A 10,200-nucleotide genomic window follows, 5' to 3' on the forward strand; every position below is an offset into this window, starting at 1 on the left:
ATACAATATTTATGTAGGATAGTGCACATTACATCCAAAATACAGAATGCCATAGTTATTATAAAAGCATGTCAGGTCATATTAAAAGGTATTTTTATTCCTTCATGTTATGAATTGAGTGCTAAAAACTATAAGGATTTTTTTCCAGTTCACATGACAATGTTTTCATCTAACATGGTAAAAATCACCCTCCAGATTAGAACATCTTCTGTGTAAAATATCTGACCAGATAGTACATGCATCAAACATTCGCATGGAATCAATACCAGCTTTTGAGGCTAAGAACAGCATGCACACTCAATGGGGCAGTATAATTGTTTAAAATGTATATTCACCACACTGAGGAAACTCCTTCATTAAATACCGGAATTCCTGCAAAGTGGCCCATTCATTCAACGGAAATCTGCAACAATATGCTGTCCAGAAAACATCCGTCCATGAAACACCTATTAATGAGATGTCTGGTGATATAATTAGTCGACGTTGGTGGCACTTTTTTTTAACCCACCCATATTCCAATTAAGGAATATCGCTAAAGAATAAAATATACTCTGTAAATGCTGTTTTGGATAACTATTATCACCAAAGAATCGTTTCGTGACCAAGCAAGCCATGTTCAGATGAATATAATACATGAACATTTCTATTATTATTTAATTATTATTACGATTTGTTTTAATGAAAGAAGACTACATTCTGCAGATTTGTTTGTTTATCAAAGTTTTAAAAAGAACTCCCCTGAGCTCCCTCTCATTGTTCTCCCAATGCCATTTCCTTTGGGAAATTCTTAGCCTTGGATTTGGGACCTGATTGAGCATAATTACTGGAAACCGAATGGGGGTAGGGAAGGTGGAGGTTATAATGGTGAGATCGCCTTTTGTGATTGGTTTGACGTTAATACACGCTGACCTTCCATTGGACAATAATAACGTCAATCTCGGGACTCTGAAGTCCCTCAAGTTTGAAACTTTTTGTGAGGAGGAGTCAAGTTACAAACTTCTGTAACCGATCTGAAAGAGGGAAAGAAAAAAAGCACTTCTTCAATTATTTACACACCAGTAAGCGACCTGATACGGAGCACTGTCAGACACAGGAGTTAGATATCTCAAAGAGCCTTCGGGGTGTTGTAAAACAGGACACGATCCAGGAGGGAACCAGTATACTATTCGATTGTCATAATGAAGGTTTGGGATTCAGCTCAAATGAAGATTTGAAGAAGTTGTACACTGGACCACGGTTTTCCCCTCACGCCCCGTATCCGGTCTGAGTTGAAGAAGGAAAGGTAAGAAAAAGCAAACCAGCAGGCTAATTGATGCATGGCTAGCTAACGGAAACTGATAAATCACCAAGGAAAACTTGTAAACGGTGAATGCGAAAAAGCTCAGTTTGTGCGGGGTCAGGAAACTGAATTGACAATTAGTGGGGAAGGGAGTGAGGCGTAACTGCATTAAATTGGCAAGTCACCGAAGTTTCTAGTAGATAGCCCTATAACTTAGTTATGTTGCTAACTATACTAGCTGGCTGTACAGACGTCTTCTATGTTAGCTAGGCGTCTGATGTTACTAATTTCAGCTAACAAGGTATTCTTTGATAATTAGTTACCACTGTAGATTGTATTCGTTTGGAAGGCAAGGTCGTTGCTGATTAGCTAACTAGGTCATTCTTGTCCATAAACATGGTGATAAATGTCTGTAAGTTTTAGACAGGTGTGACCTGAGTGACAGCTGTCATTGTCTGTTGCTAGCTATTTTGGCAGGCTCACTAGCGAGGTATAGATGGCTAGAATACCTACAGATTTTTTTTTTTTTTACTGCAACTAAAATCCCCTTAGTTAGGTCCTACCTATAAAAGTTTTACTCTGGAAAATTGAATGAGATTAGCCTATCAATAAAGAACGATTTATTTTCATTCCCTCCAATTTTTACAAAGGGCCAAGTCATACACTAGGCGTCCTAATTTGCAAGATATCTACCTAGGACGTACCTCCCTCACTGAGTAAAATAACACTAACAACTATAAACTGTAAGAATTTTACATTAATTTGACTGCACAATACTGTGACATTATGCTAGTACCTGGACCTAAATTAGTCAGTAGTCTGTTATATTTGGGATTAACGTGTACACATACCCTAAAGAGATCCAAATGCACGTGTGTTAATTAGATGTTAATTGGCCATTAATTTTTAGTTCTTCATTCCGTGTTTCAACTGCGTGAGGCGACAGTCGGCATAAAGTTTGATGAACCTCACTATGAGAACTTTCTGCCTGCTCAACAGTGTCACACCTGTGCACTGTGTTCATGGCTTGGGTGTAAGTTATCCCGAGACCTCGTAACGTTTTATGTGGCGAACGTTAGATCTACCGTAGTTATGTCAAGGTTATATCGGCAAGGAAAAACAGCTGCATAATTATAGCTTTATAGCATTTTTACAGTGTACAGCGGTGCTAAACCTTGATACTGTCGTTAGTTATTACTTTAAACTTGAAAAGCGTAATCTCAACCTATACTGGAAACGTGATATATGGTGACACACGGTAACTCATTTACAGAAATGGAGGGGTGTTTGACCTGTTTCAGACTGCAAAGTTCAGCCGGCCTGGTGGCTTCGGTTGTTGCCAGGGTAACACTTGCTAATAGTCAGCTTGTATTGCCATGGGCACTGGTGAGCGAAGATGAATGTGTTTTGAAAGGTCGTAGCGGCGGGGTTCTGTTTGAAAGCAACTATTTTTGTGAACTATTCTTGTGACCGATTTATTTGTATGATGCAAAATGCTCTCCTTCATGAGGGCTTTATCACTAAAAACCTAACATATTTCGCCACTTTCAGTAGGTGTACGCAAACACAAATGTACCATTCGATTTCTGTCACCGAATCAAAGTACTGTATTTTTCAATCGCATTAAAAGTTAGAAAATCGATCATTTGTAAGGTTATAAGTAAATAATAAGAAAATAAGATTGCAAGATTTAAGATTATAAGACAATAAGTATTTCCTGCATATTGTCTTGGAGACCATTGGGGGGCGCTATTGTTGAGTGCAGGGGCTGTTCTCATGCGTCTTTTGCTCATCAAATTGTGTACATTCTAGAAAGGTGTACACTGTTTTTGGTCGCCTCAGTCAACACATTATAACCTGTAGTAAAAACTTGCATGATGGTCTGGCTGTTAAATTTTATCTCATATCTTGCTCAAAGGAAAATTTATGTGTAGGACTGAAGACTGATGGGGGTTGCTGTCCTGCATTTATTTATATGGAATGTGTCTTTTGTGTCTTGCTATATCGACTTGCACTTATAAAAGTGTCCTGTTTGTGCATAATTGCGTATAACAGGTGTTCCAGCTGTTCAAACAGCATGCCGTTCATTATCCCTAAACGTTTGTCTTCCCATTATTTTATTACACCTGTTGTGTTATGACAGACTTTTTCCCACCCAGATTCATTCTTTTAAAATGGGTGTTATGAATTATTAATCTGTGAACCATTTTGTGCCGTGTCATTAATAATTAATGGCACAGCAGGCCGTTTCAGATCTGAGGGGAGTTGCTTCTGAGCGGAATGAATGTTTCCCTGCTCAGCATTCTGCAGAACCCCTGACAGACAGAGTGGGTGGATGAGAGAGCAGCGGCGAGCGCATCACAGCTATGCAAAACTGAGCTCCTGGTTCTGCTTCACATTTCAGCACCTTCCTTGTTATGCAACACTACAAGAGGAGAGAAGAAAGCAAAATAAAACTCCAACAAAAGATGCCAGGCTGCACAATAGTCCTCCCATGGCCCCCGTTCAAGTTTACAAGAGTGAAACTGTTTTGTATTCTGTGGAGGAAAGGCATGTTTATTTTGTAGTACAGATGCATCTCAAATGAAAGAACCTTAAACTCGCATTAATATGGTTTTTGTTTGTTTTTGTCAAATATATAGGAATCCTCTGTCTTAAAAAAATGAAATGCCTCATTCATCTTGCATATGAAACATCTGTGTGTCATGATTGTCTGTCATGTGTACTTAGGGCAATAACATTACCCTTATATGTTGTAAAACTTTATGTAATAAAATCCTTAATTTGAAATTAATTTTGGACAGAATTCAGCACTGCACTGCTTTGTTGTCCCCCTGTTGCCTCAGCCACTGGTTGGATTGTTTTTCTACAGGTTTATGCCACAAGACTAATTTGAATTCAGTGGCTGAATAGTTAGTCATGTGACTTTGGTCAGCCAATCAATAGGTCACAAAAGCTGCTTACATTACTGTTCTTCAGAATGTTGCATGTAATGCAGGACTCAATGTACCTCATGTAATTTAGCCTAACATTCAGAATATTTTTAAAAAGCAACATTTGCTTCATTATTATATGTTATGCGTGCACGCTATGTTCAGTTTGAAACCGAGCGAAATGGCAACTAAAGTGACATAAATTCAGCTTTTTTCCTATACCCGAGTTGCGTAGGTGTACATGCGTTTTGTGCTGTGCTTTTCAGGCAAATTCCATTCTGAAACTACACAAAGTGATCACTTGTTTTCAACATTTGCCGTTGTAATGTCCAGCTATCAAAATAGTTCTATTTTTAAGTCAATTATAGTTATATTTCTCACTGAATAGTGCTATTAGATAAGAAATGGAGTAGCACTTGCTGATAAGAGGCAGCGTGGGAGGAGGCTTAGGTTTGTCTCCTTTTCCCTGAGGATAAAGACAGGGAGGTGGGGCTGGAGGGAAGGGCGGAGTGTGATCCAGGTGTATCCACTCACGGTCACCCTCAGACTCACCTGAAGCAATCAGTCTGTGTAGTTGGGCAGACCTACTGCTCAGGCTCATTCAGTCTTAGGTCAGGGCCACGGTGCTCCACTTTGCATTTGTGAAAGTGCAGTCACACGCGTGCACGCACACCCTTCTCTCCCAGCATGGATGGGGAGCCCACAGCCGACATGCCAGAGGGTAAGTGCAAAGAGCTGCTGCTCTGCCAAACCCATGGCGGAAACAGAGCCAAGATTTTACCTTTTGATTTAAATGAGTGAGGGAGCGCTGAAGTTGCCGATGTTCTCTGTTTTGTTGGGTGTGCATTTCAGCTTTGATTCTTGTTTTGTTTATTACTGACATTGCATGTTTTAACTGAATTTCATTGTTTTTTTAGCATTCAGTTGGAAACCTTTTCGTCTTTCACCCTCCCTGGTCATCGGTTAATACAGTTGTTTGTTATATTGATATATGTATTTCAGGTAGAACACACACAGGATAGAGAGATGCACTGCAGCATTCTATTTCTGTATGGGATTCATTTAAATTCTGCTTAAAAAATGCTGATTTCTATGTCCTTGGCTGAGCGTTCCCAAGGTGCGGTTCAGAGAGCCTATATTTGGCCATTATACAGTACCTCACATCACCAAGTATGAGGCAGGAATCCATGATGGAGCCCTATGATTCAGGAATAGAGCCCAGGGGGACCCTCAGTCATCACGATGCCTTTTGATAACTGTAAGAGATGATCTACACAGGCCAGTCTGATTAGAATGCCAAGAATTTTGTCACAGTTTGGCTGGGGTTTACAAGCACAGACACTCCAGGGTATCTATCAAGCCTTGGGTTGGGTTGAAAATGTTTGGATTTATCCTGGAAAAGATAAATATAGGCTCTCTATCTTGCAGTATTAGTCATGAGTTGCTTTCAGTTTATGACAGTTCCCCTGACGTGAGGGGAATTTAATGAGCCCCTCCACCTTTCACATCTGTACGATTTAGAGATGTAAAGAGTGGGTCTCATTCTGTTTCTTCCTTGCAGAGGAGAGTAACATTAACTTTGATTGTTGCACCTCACATCTTGATCACTGTTCTTCCAAATTTTCAAAGCACTTTGGTGTGATCTTGTCACATATCTCAGGCTAATTGAGGCACGTAGGAGACGCAGCCTTTTGCTGTTGCAATAAAAGGCAAGGGCCAATGCTTTAGTCTCATTCAGTTCATGTTACTGGAGCGCATTCCTCAGATTCTTGATGTTGGGGTGGGGGGGGATTTCCTTGGAAAAGACACAGAACAAGCTTACATTATGGGAGGAGCACAACTGCTGTCCAGGGAGAGAGAATGCATGTGATTAAATATTGCTGTACTTGTTTCATTTAACTATACGCTACATATATTCAGTCAAATTAAGAGTAGTTCATTTTACACTGTCGCATTCAGTATTTTTTCCTGTTAGCAAGTTGTTCTTTTATGCTTGAGTCAGAGTTCTATGTTTTGCCTGGAAGCTCTTTATGTATTCAGAACATGGGTAAACCTGTTTGCAAACAGTGGGTCTTTGATTTGGGTCAGGGTAAGGGTCGGCTTATTTTGACGAGGAAGTGCACAGATGCAAAGCGGCTAGCCCTGACCCATTGTTTCTAAGCAGCCTTGATATGTGAGGCTGACAGTGAGGTACTGTGCATTGGAAAGCAGCACCGCGCAGATCACGCCCTGTCCCGCCTCCTGTTTGTGTAAGCAGAGATAACGCCGGCGCAAGTAGAAGCCCACTGCTGATGCTCAATTTGCATAACTGTGAAGTGCAGTTCAGTACTTCTACAGTGCAAGCAGTCTGCGATTTGAATGTCACCTTGTTCGTCGCTCCATAGTGTCACTTTTCAACTGTTATTTGTTGGTCCACCCCTGAGCAATTTCTTCTCTACTCCAGTACCACTGAGTTTACCTCTTCGTCGTCCTGACATACTCTTCCTGAATGGAAAGGGGCAAGCAGTTTTCCTCTTATTCCAGAATTTATGAATGTTTTCCATAGATGACCCCATTTTAGCACTAACCACAAACATTTGAGTATGACATAGAACATCATAAAAGATAATTCAATAACAGCACCTGTGTAAATGTATGTACAGGTAAATGCTTTAAACCGGTTAGTGAAAACAGTAGTCAAACATAGTAATTTACTTCATTCATACGCAAGCTGCCTCTGGTGTTTTATGAGCAGTGGGGGCTGTGTATATATGTTCCCCATATGCATGGACTGGAAGCTCTAGGTAAACATCGACTGTTCTTAATCTTCATTTTATCTGATTGACCCTGTCTGCCACAGCTGTGTTTAGTCAGCAAGAATGTGGCTCTGTGGATTTCTGACTTTGTTTAATGACCAGGAAGTGTATAGAGGCAGAACATACTACAGCACAGCAGTTAGGCATCTGCTTCATCAAGTCCTTATTTAGTCCTTAAAAGACAAACGTTTGGACAAATAAAAGTTACTGGATCTGACTGAGGAAAAGCTTGTGTTTTATTCATTAAGTAAAACCCAGTGTTATACAGTATAATGCCAGAAACCTCTTTAGAACAGAATGATTGGTTAGAAATGAGTAGTAGTTATTATGTTTGTGTTTGTTTACTGTTCAGAAATGAAAGGAAGAAACCATGAACCAATTTTAGAGATCACTCCTTCTATTCTGGGCGATTTTGTTCTTGTTGCGCAGACCAGGTGGGAGGACCTGTTCAATCTGTGTGGGTAGATGTAACACGTCTATCCTGATAGATACTGAAATGCTATTTTTTCCCAACGAACAGAACGTCTGTCATAGTTGCTTGCGGGGAGTCGTTGGCTTGATGTACTCGACCCCTAATGTTGTATATCTCTGCCCTTTCAGACATGGATTCCTTCAGCACCAAGAACCTGGCGCTGCAGGCCCAGAAGAAGCTGATGAGCAAGATGGCCAACAAAACCATGGCCAACATCTTCATCGACGACACCAGCAGCGAGGTGCTGGATGAGCTGTACCGCGTGACCAAGGAGTACACGCGCAACCGCAAGGAGGCGCAGAAGATCATCAAGAACCTCATCAAGATGGTGGTGAAGCTGGGCGTGCTCTACCGCAACAACCAGTTCAACAGCGAGGAGCTGGTGCTGGTGGAGAACTTCCGCAAGAAGGTGCACACGCTGGCCATGACCGCCGTCAGCTTCCACCAGATCGAGTTCACCTTCGACCGGCGCGTCATGAGCAACATCCTCAACGAGTGCCGCGAGCTGCTGCACCAGGCCATCAACCGCCACCTCACCGCCAAGTCCCACTCCCGGGTCAACCACGTCTTCAACCACTTCTCCGACTGCGACTTCCTGGCGGCGCTGTACGGCCCGTCCGAGGTCTACCGCCCGCACCTGCAGAAGATCTGCGACGGAGTCAACAAGATGCTGGATGAAGGCAACCTTTGACCCCTGACCTCTCTGCTCGTCTTTTTTTATAATTGTATGTGAACATTTTACATTGTTTTGTTCTTTTGTGTGTCCCCTCGCAAGCTACACTGAAGGATGTTTGCAGCTGGAGAAATGTCTCCCATTGTGTTTCCATTTCTTCATCCCAAAGAGGAGCTGGAGATGCTGATGAATGTACAGTACCCAGGTTTCAGTCCTGTCATTTCATATACCATCTGGAAGGCAATATATTGTCGTTGAACTGTCTTTTTTCTGTTGTCCTTGCATCAGTTTTTTAACTCTTCAAAAAAGCAAAATTCCAAAAAGAAAGCTGTAAGTGCTATGAATAAATGTATGAAATTATGTGTTAGACCATTGGTAGTTGGCCATGTTAAGAATTTCTGAAGGCTACAATATAGCAGATTTTATTGGCTGCTGCAATTTTGGGATTGAATAGTGAGGAATCTGGTTGGATGGGTTGCTTCTCTAGGCAAGATGTAACACTCACAGTAATCTCACATTATTGAAGGTATTTCTGAAGAATTGTTTTATAAGATTGGACACACGGAGTGTGTCAGTGTGATTTATTCTGTAAAGGTTTATATTCATTTTGAAGAAATATATCTGTGACACTTGCATGCATATAAAAGTCAGTGGATCTGGTCCAGCTAGAATCTTCACACTATTAAGATGATTGTACATCCTTAGCCTCATTGTACTGTTAGCTCATACTGCATTTATGCTTTTGTCTGTACTATACTGCAGCTACAATGTAAACACTGTATAAGTATAGAGATCTTGAATGTCTCATGCAGAATTTCCATATTGCATCACAGAATGACAACAAGGTAGAACGGGAAGGATGTGAGAAGTACAACAGGCTTTGCAGGCAGACGTTGAGCTTGCTCAACTTAATGCAGCAAAAACGTCGTTGGTTGCCCAGACATCCAAGCAAGAGTTGAAGGAACATGGTAGTCATATATAGAGTAGCAAAAGTTGCATTATGTGTCATAGGCCTACTTTCCTTTCAGTTCAGCCTGCACTACAGACAGCTTCAACCCTGTTGTCCACCACTCCACAGTGTCCCTTTCATTATGACTTACACGACCCCGTTTAATGTGATGGAGTAGAGGTGAGTTCTCACTTCTATAGGGAAGCTCTGTCCAGGAAATGAAGTCCAATACTGACTGTTGTATTCATAATCCCCAGCTTATAAGGGACTTCCTTTCTTGTTAATGTGACATTAATGTGATTCGTTTATATTTTTGAGCCTGTCTAAATGATTCCTCTCTATTGTGACTTTGTGCGTGTTTTGTGGAATGACTTCGTAGGAAGGGAAATGCACTCACTTTTCCCTTTGCTGACTAGTTACTCTGTCACTGAAATGTTAAGCATGCAAAAGTTTTGCCAAAGAGAGTTTTCCCCCTTCGTCAACTGCAGCACCAACATTCAGATGCACTTTCAAGGTAAACGGCACTTCAGTGTGCAGCTACCCTCTTGTCTCTGTTTTCTACTGTCAGTGTCATTATTTCCATTTGTTAATCTCTGAAACGCAACTCCTAGCCCTATTTACTGATGTATTGGTTTTATGAACTATTGTGTTTTTTTATTTTACCAGGAAACTGATGGATATACCTTCTTGGAAACATTTCATTGTTTTGTGGAAGATTTGCAACAATGCGCTGATTACAGAGGTGCTGCTTACAAAAAAGGGAAAGTAGTGTGATAACTAGATGCCATTAGTTGCTTTTGTTTCTTGAGAGTCTGCATGTAGATCTCCCCAACACTTTTCTCAGGGTTATGTCTCAGACGGCTTGTGCTCACCATAGAAACACAGGTTTTGAGCAGTGCAAAGGAATCGGACCAGTATATATCAGCTTTGCATATTTTACATAAAACTCTTTACACGCTAATCATTAGGGTTCCATATTGTGACTCGTGTCATATTTGTACTGTTTGATTATTATTGTTAATCTTATTTTTGATTTTCAAGAACAAATGTGTATGTAAATACCGTTGTTTTGTTTAGTGTGCCTTCCTTTTCCAGGAAA

At 40.9% G+C, this 10,200-nt stretch overlaps 1 protein-coding gene across 1 annotated transcript; it reads left to right on the forward strand.

The window, feature by feature from the left end:
- Window positions 1-1,012: 1,012 nt before the first annotated feature.
- tnfaip8l1 (tumor necrosis factor, alpha-induced protein 8-like 1) lies at window positions 1,013-8,184 on the forward strand. The gene is made up of 2 exons (XM_036522361.1): window positions 1,013-1,282; window positions 7,608-8,184. The coding sequence occupies exon 2, from the start codon at window positions 7,610-7,612 to the stop codon at window positions 8,168-8,170; it is 561 nt and encodes a 186-aa protein (XP_036378254.1). The 5' UTR covers window positions 1,013-1,282; window positions 7,608-7,609; the 3' UTR covers window positions 8,171-8,184.
- The last annotated feature ends 2,016 nt before the right edge of the window (window positions 8,185-10,200 follow it).

The sequence above is a fragment of the Megalops cyprinoides genome, chromosome 2 (genome assembly GCF_013368585.1).
Source record: "Megalops cyprinoides isolate fMegCyp1 chromosome 2, fMegCyp1.pri, whole genome shotgun sequence".
NCBI classification, from domain to species: domain Eukaryota; kingdom Metazoa; phylum Chordata; class Actinopteri; order Elopiformes; family Megalopidae; genus Megalops; species Megalops cyprinoides.